Genomic DNA, 15800 nt, shown 5'->3' on the forward strand with positions numbered 1-15800 from the left:
TTACAGTATTAGTATGCTACAGCGGTTCAGCTCAGATATGAGAAAAGTAATGAACAAAACATTGATGCTTATGAGATCTAACCTGCAAAAATGTATGTTGTCCGGACCACCATTAATGTGACAGTATGCCAGTGCTAGCTAAATAGCACAGTGTTTTTCCAAAATGCAACTTCCATTCGTCCATCTATCAATCGAACTTTATATTCCCAACTTATATATTCAGCATTTTATCATGCAGGTTTTAGTTTGATTTTACAGGAATTACAAAAAAAGATGAAAGTGCATTTCTTAGATGTCAAACATGTTAAAAGAAGTAGAGTTTTTTTATGTTGATTTACCACAGTATTGGAAAACTTGTGGTTGAGAAATCTTTCAAATTCTACTTGGAATTTCCACTTGATCTGTCCTTTCATTACATATGAGCAAGAGGGAGCAATTTGCATTTTCCCGACATTTCTGGCAGAAAGCGTCATTGCTGTCTAAACGTGTGATGGGGAATACTCTGGGCAATTTTAGTCTCTGAACCTGCACTTCCACTCTGACTGCTTTCATCATATGAAATGGTTAAACATCAGAGAGTAGGAAAAGAATGGCTGCGTGTCGGGGGTGCATACTTTACGCATATAGCACAAAGCACTTGGGGGATTTGGACTGTGATGCTTTTTTTTCACGGCTTGGAGTGAGACACAAACCCCCGCAAATTACAACAGATGACAAACCAGTGGAAGAATCACCTGAGACAACGGGCTTTGATGCTGTGTCTTCCCCAGTGCCTCCAGCAGCAATCCTTCAACAAAAAAACCCCAAAAGAGATCTAAAGCCCAGAAATTATCTTCCTGTTACCGAGCATTGTATGCATTGCTGCATATCTTAAAAATCGGCCAAACGTGATCAGTTGTAGTCTAAATTAGAAACAAACACAGAAATGCTGGACATACTGTGTATCTAATGTTCTGTAAACTTAAACAGCAACTCTTAAACACTGACATCCGAAGGAATAGATTAGATGTAATGATCCAATAGCATACAGTATTATATGTAAAACACTTGCTTCCGAATACTTTTTCGGTGAATCTCGCTTCACTTCAGAAATCTTTTTTGTTTTCCTGCGGTATGTCCTTCCAGAAAAGTATGCCAAAAAACGTCATTCAGAGGTGATATTTTGTGGAATAGCTCCTAATGATATTCACCAGCCACAGAATTTAGCATTTTTTTAAGGATGAAATGGGTTTGAATGCAGCCGTTTAAATCGTTTTTTTCATTTGCACTTAATGCCTGATTGACACTTTTTCTTAGAATAGTATTTTTTATGACTTGGTTTATGTATTTAAATATCTAAGTACATGTTAAGTATGTATCAGCATCAACAGCAGGTCTTGTGGTGATGGAAATCTCATTAGTGAAACGACCATCTGATGTATCAAAAATCCATCTAGAAATGACATTCTGTTAATTTGTAAAGATGTCCTGACACTGAAGATGTCAAAATGTACAATTTGCTTAGCTTTGCCACTAGTTATCAATAGCAAAAAGCCAAGTATTCAGATACTAGCCAGTTAAAATGATAAATGTCACCGGCAGCTGGTCATTACAGCTGTGGCTAATCAATATGTCCATAAGTGATCACAGGCCGAAAATAAAATTGTCCATTTGTTTGTTCTCTGTAAGCCAGTGTCTGCACTTGGCCAAGGATCTTTTGTGAGGGAAGAACATCCACACTGTTCAATTGCAAGTGGACAGAGTGGACAGTATATAGTGACATTTTCCCACTTAAACTGTTATTTCATTATTTTAGGCTATTTTAAACTTAATGTTTTTGAACAAAGAGCTGTTATTTTAGTGTGTGAGATGCATATTTAACCAGCTTTTATGTAAATATAAGAATCATATCTGACAATATTAAGGGACTAATTTGTTTTGCCAATTACATTTTTGCAGTCAAGGAAGTGCTACATTCTTGTACCACACAAATGTAGCCATGAGGAGGATGTGGTAGATTCTGAACGGTGGGTGGACAAAGACCAGGATTCACCTTGGAGACCAAAGACCAGGATTCACCTTGGAGACCAGGGCTCATATCTAACTGAAAAAGCTATTTGCTTAGGGTTTCTCCTTACAGCACATATGATCAATTTTCATGAAGTCAGTAGTTAATTACAGTTAACCTAAAAATCAAACTCACATAAAATCAAATCAAATAGTTTGTTTTACAATCTGTAGTCTACTAAGCGTATGGTTCAAAATTCATGACAAAAGCATGACAAATAGGCCTTTATGACAGCAGACATTATGACGTATCATAGTGGAAAAAGCACACGTGTTACTAATAACATTAACGATGGCTCTGTTCTATTCAAGTGTCCAACAAAGCCATGAGTGACAGTGAGCCTGCATGCACAATACCAGAACCCTGAGGAGGAGGAACTAAATGAAATTCAGCCATCATTAATCTTATTATTTACACCTGTGCTTTTCCTACTGAAACATGTCAAGATGTCTTATTAAAAAGATATTCCAGTCATTATGTAATGGTTGAACGAGTTTAAGTATTTTTTATATACATCCCAATCCCCAAATCAATTTGGATTGATTCTTTTTCTTTAGTGCACCTATTTTCTTGATTTTCTATAATTCATGTGATAAGAATTACAGCATATAACATGGTTTCTCAATAGCATATATGTTCTCATCTAAATCAATATATATATATATATATATATATATCTCATTTACCATCCTACCTAAAAGGATTACTTTTGCAGGTCAGGCCTTGAGAAACCGATGCTTTTACAAGTGCTCCAGACACATTTTCAGCTAGATCAACAGAAATATCTAGGCTTGTGTGGAAGAAGACATAGAAGAGCTTTTTCACAGCAGACATTTGACGTTTCATAGCAGGAAAATCTCAGGTGTTATTAATATCCTTAATAAAGGCTGCAATCAAGGTCCAGGGCCTCAGTATTCTGCATGCTGACTCACTGCAGCACCTAAATGTAATGAACTCTTTTTATTTCAAAGCTCTATTCAGTAATTGCATCACATGAATAAAAAGTACACCATCTATAGACCACACATAAAAATGTATTTTATTTAGTGTAATAACAAATTGTATTATACATTTTATAGACAGTGTTTTTGTAACTTTTGTTTCACAAACAACAGCATTATAAAAATAAAAGCACATGTAACATATATTGTAAGGTGGTGTCATTTTTTTTTTCAGCAAATCTGGAGTAATACAGCATCTATTTATTCATTTTGTTTATTCATTTAATTTTTTTCCTTTTCTTACAAAAATGTGTAGTAGAGTTTAAAAACAGGAGTGAGTTTATTGTTGTATGGAAAGCTAAAAACAATGAGGTGCCCATCATGTATGTCCCAGTTTAAAAGGATAGTAAAACAAGTATTTTATGTTTATTTTTGCACCCCGGAAAATAAATGTGATGAGAAAAGTACAAACAAAAAGACATGCTGGTGTTGAAATGTTCATATTTGTGAGATGATTACATTGCTTGGGTAATACTTCATCAGCAAAAGCTTTCGTTTACGTATGGGAGAGACGCAAATTTGTGCAACCTACAAACGTCAGCACATTGGCAATATATCAGTGGTGGTAGAGTTTTAAATTCATCTTATTAACCGTCAAAGTTATTATTTTCATCAGGAGAGAAAAAAAAGCTATGAGGCAAGTTTGGTGACATCCTCCTTATTTCTACAATGTTGTACAAATTTATACGAAAAGCTGACATGAGAATCTCAAATGCACTCTTGAGATCCATGACGACAATGAAAATGTCCCCCAAATGTCCCTTACACGACTCCAGAATTGCTCTTAACCATCATCAGGCCTGTGTGATAACTGCTCTGCCATCTGTGCACCTGGCTGCCTGCCCACTTATTAGCTACATAATTTGGTTGTTTCGTATTCCATCGAGTTGGGCTGCTTGGCACTGAAAGTCTGCAGGGCTGCCTGGATCCTGGCAACGTCTGTGGTGGACAGTTTGAGCCGGTGCCGCAGCAGACAGGAGAAGAGGTCCAGAGGCTGAGCTCCGGGCGGGGAAAGCCTGTTGACCCGATCCCGGATCTCCAGCAGCTGCAGCAGGGCCGAGTCCTGCGATCCCTGAGTATATGGGTAGTCTAGCTGTAAAATCAAGTCCTGGATCGCTTCCGGGTCAAAGTGCATACTGTAGCCATACACCTGGATGCTGTTGATCTTCATGTAGCCTAGATTTCGTCCCGGTTCCAGGTACTCCAAGGGTTCATAATATACAGTTCCATTCCCGTTACTTGAGGGCCCTCTGATCCGGCTCCTTAGGTAAAAGTGGACCGTCTCAAAAAATGTTTTCCACTTGTTGCCCAAAGTCAAAGTCCAGTTATAACAGTCATAGGGAAGGTCTAATTTAGTCCTCTCCCAGTCTGGGTAGTTATTCTGGTCTATGGGCATGATCCAACTCTCTGAGTGGCTCCCCCCAAAAGGATTGATATACACAGACAGCATGGGGTCCAGAGTGCTGTTCTTGGTAAGGCAGATCTGTAGAGACATCCCCAGGAGCATGTGGACATGGTTTGACTTGTACTTATTACTTTTCAGTGTCAGCAGCATCCTCTTCCTCCACGACGGGTCGAACCAGTTATTCAGCCTGACGTCGTTGCTGACAAAGATCCCGTGGATGCTGATGCGGTTGTCACGTTTCTGCAGAAGGTAGCGTAGCTCCAGGTCCTGCAGGTCCGTCTCAAAGCCAATGTAGTGGTCAGTGGAGTCAGGAACTTCGTTGCGGCACACCCCCTGGCTCAGCATGTATCCCTGGTTGCAGGTGGCACAGCGGGAGCGGTTCTCATAGGAGCAGGAGGCGCAGGACGTACCCTCGCCCACTGTGCAGGGGATGACACCCTGGCAGGGGGGATGTTCGTAGGGGCAGGAGCAGCTCCTGGTTTCCTCAAGGTACGAGCCGATGTAGTTGTTCTCACTGCAGTACATGATTGAGAGGATGTAGTTGAGCCAGTAGCTGATGGGCCTGCAACAGAGACAGAGCAGTATGTAAGATTTACTGTAGATATATCAATACATCTATATTACAAATATTCACTTAAAATTTTCCCCCAAGTAATTCTTTACATTTTCCAACTTTTTATGCTGTGTCCCTGTGTTAATTATTCAGTTTTCTACATCTGTCAAGTATAATCAGTACAATCCCTATTTCCTCCTACTGTGAAACATGAAAATATTTTTGATGACACATCCTGCAGCGTATACATAAATATATCCAGTGCATTCAGGGCGATCAACTAAACCCTCGCATTATATAAAACAGCGGGTTGTAGTGGTGAGCAAAAGGGATATCATGAGGTTGCTATGTGTTTTAATGTCAATGGAAAAAAAAACCAACCCAAAAACATGACTAAGGTCTAATATCTACCTTGTTCGCTTCCTGATCCAACAACTGCTTCATATTCTCCAACATTGCATTCAAATCCCTGAACCCTTTGATCAGACAGAGATTATACCATCTAAATATTTGATTTCAGTCCATAATACGTCAGTTTACAGAAGATAGAGAGTTAGCACATTTAGGTTTTTTCTAATTAAGTTTAAGCTTAGCACTGAAAAGCTTGAGGTGATGTATCTCCCCTGGCATGATGAGCTAACAGTAGAGCAACTGTAAGAAGATTCTGATTGTTATGTTGTTTCATTCTGATCGGTGATGGAAATAGCTAACATCACCTTTTTTCCAACAGCGCCTTGTCCACTTTAAACCAATAAGAGCACAGACAAAAACACAAAAACACAGATTTCTCATAATGACTATTATTGCTCTGACGTTTCATGTAAAACCCCTTCTGATAAAGAATACATATGTCATTTGGGCCTTTAAGAACACTAAGATAACAAACGTCCAGATCAGAATCTCTTATATTAAAAGGGTATTTGAGAGTACATGATTCAGTCCAGAATAATGATTTCGAGTCAGTGACTGGTAACAATTGGAAAATGTTTCATTTATTCTAAGACACAATCTCTAATGGTAAATCAAAATTCCTGAGATTGTTTGTGAAAAAAGGAGCAGCTGGACTGCATGGCAAGAATATAATGTCATAAATCAGTCTTTCACTTTCTTTGTTCCACATCTGTCCCACTTCTGAATCCACTTTTGTTCTCTAGCAGAGTTAGCAGTTTTGTTTTTGTGGTCGTGTGCAGCTGCTAAATTAATTTAGGGGAAACAATGGTGCATGTATAAGTAATTTACATTCAAAAGCATATTTTTGAAGGAAAAAATAACATTTGTCCAGACAGTTGTTTGACTAAATAATAGCTGGGCTGCACAGTGTGTGCGGGGCACTGGGAATTTTACCTTTAATGATGAATATTAGATCAAAGCCATTAAAAGTCTGCCAAGTTTCTTTCCACAACTTCACAAACCAGGTTTAGAGCAAATATATGAGGCATATTTCAGCATTTCAAAATAAGTGTCTACCTCAGTACATTTTCCTGAAGGCCATTTCCCATTTCTACACAGAAACAAATACTATGGCGGTGTTTGATGAGACACTATGATAAATGTTGAATGCATGTGATTGTACATGGCACTGTCGCCAGAGGAGAACAGATGAAAGTAATTTGCAATACATTTTAAACAAAACCCTTTTTCTCTCACTCAGCTAAAGAAGACTTTGATACTTTAGATATGAAACTTAAAAACTGCATATCCTGTGCAGGAAAGATAAAGCAAGCTGAGTGTATTTTTGAGAAAGTCATCTAATAGATATATGTTCATCTTTGTCTGATCTGATTCAACATATTTTAAAGCAAAGAGTAACATTTTTAGTTGCCTGGAAATCATCTATATGCAGGAATCGCACAGACATGGCAGAGTTAGGGTGATTATCACGCTATGCAATGTGATGAAAATGGTAAAATTGCAAAACCTTTTCAATAACTCAAAGAGGCCCCTCCAGACATATATTAAGACATATACAAATGATCTGCATGGAACAATAATGTCTGTCTGATATGTGTTTTTTTTTTTCCACAAAAAAAGTATAATTCCCATATTAAAATCCTTAAAAAGACAATTACTCCTTCTACTTCAATAAATATTCCAGTATCAATGAATATGCTAATCATATTCATTTGTTAGGCTTTCCTGCTGGACACAAAATGTCTCCTACTTCAATGTGAAGCCCATTCTCAGTGTGCAGTGGCGGCTTCAAGTTTCTTGTACTCACACTTGTACTGATTGCAAATTGGACCAGGATTAATTTCCAAATGATCTGTGATGCAACAAATCATACTCATAAGCCTTAAAATCAGGAAATCAGAAACTTTCCACTTTCTGCAGATGATTGTGAAAACATCCTTCCAGTGTCAATCTCTGCACATACATCATTGTGCACTGTGAAGCTCAAACATCTAAGTCTAGGAACAAGAATAGTTAGTGGAGGGGTACTTTAAATATAAACATTAACATTATAAATATGTCAGTTTTTGCTGCATTTGTTAAGCAGTGTGAACAAGGAAAAAAAATGCGCAAAAATGATTGTCATTACAATTTTTCATTTCAATCCAATAAATGAATATATTAAAAAGAAAACTTGTACGAGGCTAATATGAAGAAAAGAGCCAGACTAACAGTGACATATTGTTTTTTATTTTTTTGTTTTGTTTTGTTGTTGTTTTTTATGAAGAGCATTATGTCTCAAGCATGAAAAAGATAAAAAAATATTATCATGTCATGCCAAAGTCTATAAAACATTTTCAATTGTGGTGTTTGTCTGCTTCAAATCAGTTTTAACACAAGCGCTTTGAACCAGCAAGGGACTCTAATACAATATTCCAACATCACAGTGAGAGTACAGGACTCATTTACAGTGTGTAGCAGAGTGTGATGTGGAGGAGAAAGGAAAGGAGCAAAATACTTTTTCCTCCAATCATCAAATTTAAAATCTGCCGACATTTTGTCAAAAGACAGCTGATATAATGTGTTAACAGACTTAACAGTACACAGCTTCTCAGAAACTCAGAGTCAGTTGTGCATATCTCACCTCCAGAGTGGAGGCTGTGCACAGCAAGAGAGAGGAAGCTGTCCCGCCTTCACAAAGCTCATTGTGTCAGCAGGACATGTAAACTGTCATAGCGACGCGGTGTGCAGTATGGGCCAAAGAGAAGCTGGGTGTTCACTCTGCAATCTGTTCATTGTCTGTCAGCTCATTTCACACAGATCAATGCCACACAAACCTTCTCCAATTTTACTAGAGAGCAAAACTTTTTTCTCTGCAGAAGATTTCTTTTCCATTAAAAGGCATATTTATTTACTTGGTGAGCCACAAAAAAACATTCTCAGACAGCTTATAACTGAGAAACCATACTGTTCGTATCTTCAAAGACTGTACTAGAAAGTTAGAATAGAAACTCCAAAATGGATTTGCAGTGTTAACTTCCAAAGCATATGATATTTTTCAGTTTGCTTTTGAGAGATGAATGAATATTTCTTTTATAAAAAAAACCAAAACAAATCCTCCATGAACTAGGTCATTACATACAAAGCAATATGGAAAGATGCTGTGGACATTATTGTATTATTTAGTGTAAAACAAGACACTAATTTTTATGTAGCTATTTGAAGTGAAACTTGTAATTCTTTTTGGGCAGATTTTTGAAATACCAAATGTTTAAATTATATCCCACAATTAAAAGATTTTAAAAAGGAACTGTAATATATCATCTGAAGTGGGGACTGGGCCTTCTAATCTAACTGCTTGGCTTTCAGCTCCATCAATATAAAGTGACAGACTCTTGCCTAGATCTTTTGAGAGCAGCAGGTTATATCGCAGCAGGATCCAAAATATCCAGTTTAAGTATTTACTTTCATCCCTTCCACATATCTCATTACCGTATTTACAACCCTCCGTGAATTTCGCCCCAGATACTGTCCAACTGAAGTGTTAATATTAAATATTAGAGTGCATATATAGTGCTGCACAAGTGGATGTGCCTTGTTTATCCTATAAGTCACCTATTATTTCATCATCTAATTTCATTGTCAGTTTTTGACAGTTTGGTTTTTATACTTTGCGAGCTCTTAGACACAAAGGGGGATATTTACTAAGCCTGTTGCAAATTGCCGTCAGGGCTGCAAATGTTGCATGACCGCAATTTCTAAAATTAAGACTACACACATTTTACCGGATTAAAGTGCTGCACAGTAGGATCTAATGCTGGACTGTTTTAATGAGCGTTGTGTATGTTTGAATAGCTGCAGCTGAACTTGGAATATAGGTTGAAGCATATCATTCTGCAAGAGGATGACTATATATGTAGCATCCCCAGCCCACTGTGATCAGAGGATGACTATATATGTAGCATCCCCAGCCCACTGTGATCACACTATAAACATACAAGAAAGAAAAACAAACCAAACATATCAGCTTCTTCTTTTAACATCCTAATAGAATATAGATCTTGTATTAAATGTAATTTGGCTGTTTAGCACCTAAAAGAGGCTGCAGAACCTTACAAAATATCCCAACAGTGTCCAACAACTCTGTAGTTCACTGGCTATTACGTTAAACTGTACTTTAAACTTTATCATCTGTCTGCGCTTAAGAATATGTCCTATGCATGTGGCTGTCTCGTAAGATTTTGCAGGCAATTGGTAAAATGCCGGTACAAAGAATAATGTACAGTTTATATGAACAGGGATTATATTCACTTATTAAATAGGAAATGATGGTGGTGGGCGATGGGAGACTGTAGCTGCAGCTAAAAATCACACTGCAGAGGATGAATATTTGGTTTCTCACCTGAAATAGCTCCTAAAATAAACCTGGCTGTGTCAGCTGTACTGACTTAATCACATTTCTTTTTCATAAGCTCAGAGTCTGCAGACAATATGACTGACTTTTTTGAGAAAAACACAAAAATAGATGGCAATGACGATGATGATCTACTGAGGAGACGAGGAAAACTTTTTTGTCTATGACTTCATCACAGACAAGTTAACCAACAGAAAAATCTCCTAAACTTAGCATATTCTTTTAAAACACTGCACCGTTTAATTTCACAGGAGGATAGCTTTGATTTCCTGGATGTAAAGGAGACCTGAGCTGGGAGTGCAGCCAAGTCATCAGGTGTGACACTATTGCTCACTTGAGTAGGACCTCAGTTGAATATCAAAGCCCTAATATATTGTGTGTATTATTAGCATAATGTCTAGTTGGGGGGGATAACAAAGCGCTGCGCACAGAGTGGGCTGAAGAAAATAAATGAGCACTGCCGTTCACAGCTTGCTTGAAAGGACTTGTGATGTAGCTGCAGGCTTTGGAATTTTTGCTTATTTTCACACATGCGCTACCACACACAGACATGAACACACACACACACACTTCCACATCCGTATGAACAGAAAGGTCAGCAGGAATAGTTATCAGCATCTCACCTCTCCCTCAGCATAATAATTTTGGGCTGAGATCGACACCTCTTGCTAAGGGTGAAGAGCTTGTTGACGATGCGTCGTGCTTTGCTCAGGAGCTGTTGGGTGCTGAGCTCCAGCTGTTTGTAGCGCTGGTGAACGGTTGGCTCCATCTTCCAGAAGTACTGAATTGCAGACGTGTTCAGGGCGTAGAATGTGGGAAGTCTTCGAACGAAGTTCTGAAACTCCTCTGGAAGGCAGGGAGAGATGAAGGATGAGAGCTGATCACTTATTTTCTTCTCCAACACATGCAGGCCAAACTGACTCCTCTCATTCCTTCCAACTATATTTGGCTAATTTAGTCAGACCAAATGAGAGAATCACTTCACAGAAGCCACATGGGCTCAAGAGCCGCAGGGCAAACTGGAAGTGATATTGTTTGACGCATATGCTAAGGGAGAAAGGCAGAGCTAAATACGGGGTCGGGGTACGATTTTGTTCTTCCATTAATGAACAGCCAACAGCTTTTCCAGGGCTAATACTTTGGGTCTGTCTGTGAGAAAATAGTATAGACAACGAACACAGAGGATAATATGTTCAGAGCTGCTGTCTGCTGCACACACAATGCACAGCAAAAAAGAAGACATTTCCAAGGCATTCAGTAACAATATCATCCTCGCTGTAATCCCAGTTGGTTGTATGGAAAATCGATGCGAAGTGCAACCCTGATGAGAAAATGACTGCACTATTTGTAATTAGTTAACGTTATCTTGATAATACAGCATCTGATTAGACAACCAATTAAGTGTCAATGGCTTCCCTGGTGATTATGGAAGGTGTATTACATGTTCCTATGAAATTAATAAGTTGATTAAACAGCTTGTAATAAAGTATATTAAAAGAGTATTTGGGGGGGATTTCCATGACCTACATTTTTAAATGAGAGATGTTCTCTTGAGGAGAAGAGAAACCACATGGTGCAGATTCTGTTTGTTCATTTGAATCCACATGTTCAATAAAGATGTTGCCTTTTGACATATTCATTTGTATTATTATTTTATAGGGAGTTTAAAGGATGCATCTGTTATATTTTTCCTTTCATCAACAAATCCCATGAAAAAACGCATTATGGTGCATTGCGTGTCTCCCCATTACATACATGTGAACCTCCAAAAACTCAATTTTAAGTAAAATGAAAAAAAAAAGTAGACTGATGGACAGTTGCTGCATCCACTGCAATGTGTGAGACTTCATTGAGAGTATCGTGAGGAAAGTTTTCAATGACCCTGCCATGCAAGTAAGGCATAAAGGAGGTTTCACACAGGCGAATGTCTCTGTCAGACACCACCATGACAAGGTGTATATCATTATTGTGTCACAACCTCTCCTAGTCCCTCTTACATGATAACTTTTCGGCATTGAGATACAAACTGGGATATTAATGGCTGTCTTTCTTTATTTATCTTTATGTGTTTGCACAATTGAAACATCATCTACCGTACAAAAACTAAATTCAAAATCAAAACTATCTGATGACACAAAGAAAATGAAAGCAAAAACTGCTTCAAAGAAACTTATAAAAAGGAAATTACTATTGAAAAGAAAATATAGGACAAAGAAAATATCACTAGACATTTAAAAAATGGTATCCTCCATGTTTTTTAATCCGTGTTAAATGTATTATGTAAGATTTTTTGTAAATTGACTGTGTTTTTCCATGCCTGCTATTTTATGCTCAGGAAAAGATACTGATTAAACACAGTACATAAAACAGTAACTAAACATGTTCATGCTGTCAAGTTTCCTAGGGAAGATGGAAACTGCAAGTTGCTGCTGAACTAGACCATTATTTTATCACCAAGACAACGATACCTCATCCCTGGAAACCCACTCTCTACCCACCATTATTATCTTGTCACCCACTGAACCCAGGACGGTAAGAACGCTTTAAAAATAGAAGACACTGTCACATTTGGAGGAAAATAACACGGGAGGGAGGGGGGATTTGATGTCTAAGTTGAGAGGCTTATTTGGCAGATTCTTCTTAAATTGCTAAATTATGAGGTTGCAATTACTAAATTATGTGTCTTAGTAGCTGGGTTAATTCTAAGCAAATATATTATTATTTATGTACAATAAATGAAAAATATTGAAATACATTTTGACCAAGAGCTCTTGGACCAGTACCTACTATCCGCCCTGACATAGTACATATTTTACCCTCTTGTCAATGGGTCTTAGTCCTATGTTTATTTCAATACACTATTATGAAAGTGACTATTATTTGTCTTACTGAAAACTGAAGATCACCCAGCAACTAAAGCACTGAGGAACTACACAATTTAAGAATTACTGATCCAGCTATATAATATATAGTCTCCTAATTAAAGCATATCACACTCTGTGGAAGGTCTTAGCAAATCATGTCTGCTATCAGCTGACTGTGGAAACCTCATTTAACAATCAGAGTCGTGATTATTAATCTCTCTGCTCTGCTACTGATGTTAGTTGTTCTCTATTAGATGAAATATCCAAGTGGAACCCCAAGGGGTTCAAGGGAGCTTACTTATTTTTCTTTATTTAATACAACGCCGCAACTGCAGTTCTCCGGGCACCTTGCTGTTTAAGTTATTGCCAGCTGTGTGCTAATCAAGTTGCCCTTAGTACAGAAGTATGTAGCCAGTAATACGCTCAGCCAGCAAGGTGCACAAGGAACAGCTTAAAGCAAAGACTGAAACAGCTAGATGCCCTCGGTGCCTGTAGATGCAGCTCACATTTTCAATAATGATGGGGACCCAGAAACAGAGCTTTGTTAGAACTCAGTAGAATATGTGATACACTGTGAGGGTGCAACATTTCAATGTGCACCAGACAGTGTGCCTATTATTCAAAAACCCAACTTGCAAAAAGCTTCTTTGAAAGATTGTGTGAATTCTGTTCTCACACTCATCCCACGTGAACACTGATGGTTACCCAATGGTTACTTGTTAGCTGACGTGCCTGTGTTTGCTATGCTACCCAGCTCACATTAAATAAGGTTAACTGATAAAATGGCTACAACTGTGATTACATTACAGGTCATAGGCTGCTAACAGATTACAGCAACTATACTTTGTTTCTGGGGTGTGACAGCTCCTCCTACGGTACTGAAAAACCTTCATTTGACTGAATCTCTGTTGACCTCGTCACATTAGTGTAAAGGCTGCCCTTTCATTTCCTGGACATTGAGATTTGCACCATGCAATTTCTGTACACAGACAGGCTCAAATGTCAGCAAAAAGTAGTGGTTTGAAGAAGAAGAGGGTTTTGACAACATACACTGTGAGATGACAGATTTGTCAACTGCTAGAGATTTTTCAGTGCTGTTTCTACTGAGTCAGCTATGCCTTTAATATCTCTTGCTGTATTAGGCCACTGAGGGACATGTTGGCAATCAATAAGCAGGGTTGCTTTATGGCAGTATTCAATTTACAGGGTTTCTTCATCAATGTGAGGAACAATAATTTATCAAACATTTAATTTAGCAGATTGTCCAACAAACATTTTATGTATAAACTGTTTCTCAATTTAATTTGTGGAAATTTTACAATATCACAATATATACTGATATTGTAAAGTAACATAATAGACTTAATCCATATTGTTCCCCCTTCCTGAGGAGTTGTGTACCATATCAGCTACAACATAGTTATGTTTACCATATTGTTTTCTGATGGCATTTTAACCAAAACCAACCAAAGTTATGAAATTAACCTTTTGTTGTCAAAATTTCTGTGTAAGAATTGATAGGCTATGACCACACCCAACACTGGGACTTTGGGAAAATCTATCACATTGAAGCCATTTCAGTTAATAGGCATGGGAGGCTCTTCTCTGTTTTCGTATAATTGCAAGATGCTGCTTTAAAAATTGCTCCTCTGTGTACTGATGAATTCCCATTACATGGATTGGATTGCAATCGTCCCTTGTTTTCTTTGCCCATCGGCTCCTCTAACAATAAGGTCTAATTTGTTGTCAGTGGGAGGGTCACAGCCATTGAATGAGCGTAGAAAGGAAAACACTAACCTGACTCCTCAAAGTCTTGGTTGGCCATGTTCCAGGAATCTCGGATTTTCAGCAAACTGGCTTCCATAGCCCTAAGATCCACCTCAGGGCAATTACACTGTGGGTAGTCCACGGCGCACTGGCACCAGCAGTCATTGTCTCGGCACACAAACTGGCCCTCCTCATTACAAGCGATGTAGCTGAGAGCTGCCTCCACAAACCTGACCCTCAGGTACTCTGGCAGTATGGCCTGCAGACCTGTGGCAAGGACAAAAACAGGACAAAACCATGCAAATGTCTCATGGATGAATGAGTAGGAAGCTGTAAATACTTTAGTAGAAAAAAAGCAGAAAATGTGTTTGAATGGATGGTATATGCTAGGTCTGTAACTCACTGAAGGCCAGCACTCATTTCCTCTGTTTTTTTTGCCATGCTTGACATATGCTTGGCGTCACATACAATATGCCGAGATTCACTTTAAGTTGTATTTTTACCGCACATTTCTGCTACTTTTGTTCTGAATCATTACTGTCTGGGATTCACTTCAGAACTCTGTAAGCATGCATGAGAAAAAAAAGCCAAAGAGTGATTGAAGCTAAATTCGTTCTGACACTCTCACGCTGCAGTTATAAGCTTGCCAGAGAACAGACACTGTGACAATTCCATCAGAAATTGGGGGAGTTCAATTATGGATGGCCAACCTTGCAAATGAATCTTGTTTTCGGGGCTCTGAACCAAAACGGAGCTGACAGAGTCGAGGTTGTCATAGTTACTGCATCCGAGAGGGCCTGTCCTTGTTTCGGTCACCTAAAGGGAAGAAAACAGAGGCACATGACAATAATCCATACTGAGAAAGAAGCCCACTAATGGCATTAAATATACAAAGAGAGGGAGAGAGAGAGAGATAAAGAAAAAAGAAAGGAAGACAGAAAGGCAGAGCACATGACTAAATGTCATGCAGAATAAGATTAACAACACCTGATCCCTTCTTCTGAGAAACACAAAATATATTATCCGTTATTTAGACCCCTCCATTGTGCAAATCAGATTTAGGGGAATGTCTTTGTGAGCTAGTGGGATGGTAATTGAGTTGTGATAAGGATCCCTGGAGTAAAGCGTAATGAGTAAGTTCTGGTGTCATCTGTCAAATTTATCTCTGCACTGTGTTTACTCATTACAGTGCCCACTGACACCCATAACATGCTAAAATCCATTGTGATGTTAGTGTAAGCATGTCCTATTCAATTATCCATGCACCTGAGGGGTCATGTAATTGCTTGGTGCAAACTTTTACATGAAGTATGCAATATTATTACAGTACTACACAGGCTACAAAACAAAATCACTGCT

General features: G+C 38.4%; 1 protein-coding gene across 2 annotated transcripts in view; it reads right to left on the bottom strand.

Moving 5' to 3' along the window:
• Positions 1-3061: 3061 nt before the first annotated feature.
• The window catches only part of brinp3a.1 (bone morphogenetic protein/retinoic acid inducible neural-specific 3a, tandem duplicate 1), a 42843-nt gene continuing 30104 nt past the window's right edge, over positions 3062-15800 (bottom strand). For both annotated transcript variants that reach the window (XM_051377502.1, XM_051377501.1), the window contains exons 5-8: positions 15152-15257; positions 14472-14708; positions 10434-10656; positions 3062-5015 (exon numbers count right to left, since the gene is read on the bottom strand). In XM_051377502.1, coding sequence (XP_051233462.1) covers positions 3899-5015; positions 10434-10656; positions 14472-14708; positions 15152-15257 — 1683 coding nt within the window. In that variant the 3' untranslated portion in view covers positions 3062-3898. The remainder of the gene's footprint in view (positions 5016-10433; positions 10657-14471; positions 14709-15151; positions 15258-15800) is intronic.

This window comes from Dicentrarchus labrax, unplaced genomic scaffold, assembly GCF_905237075.1.
Source record: "Dicentrarchus labrax unplaced genomic scaffold, dlabrax2021, whole genome shotgun sequence".
Taxonomy (NCBI): domain Eukaryota; kingdom Metazoa; phylum Chordata; class Actinopteri; family Moronidae; genus Dicentrarchus; species Dicentrarchus labrax.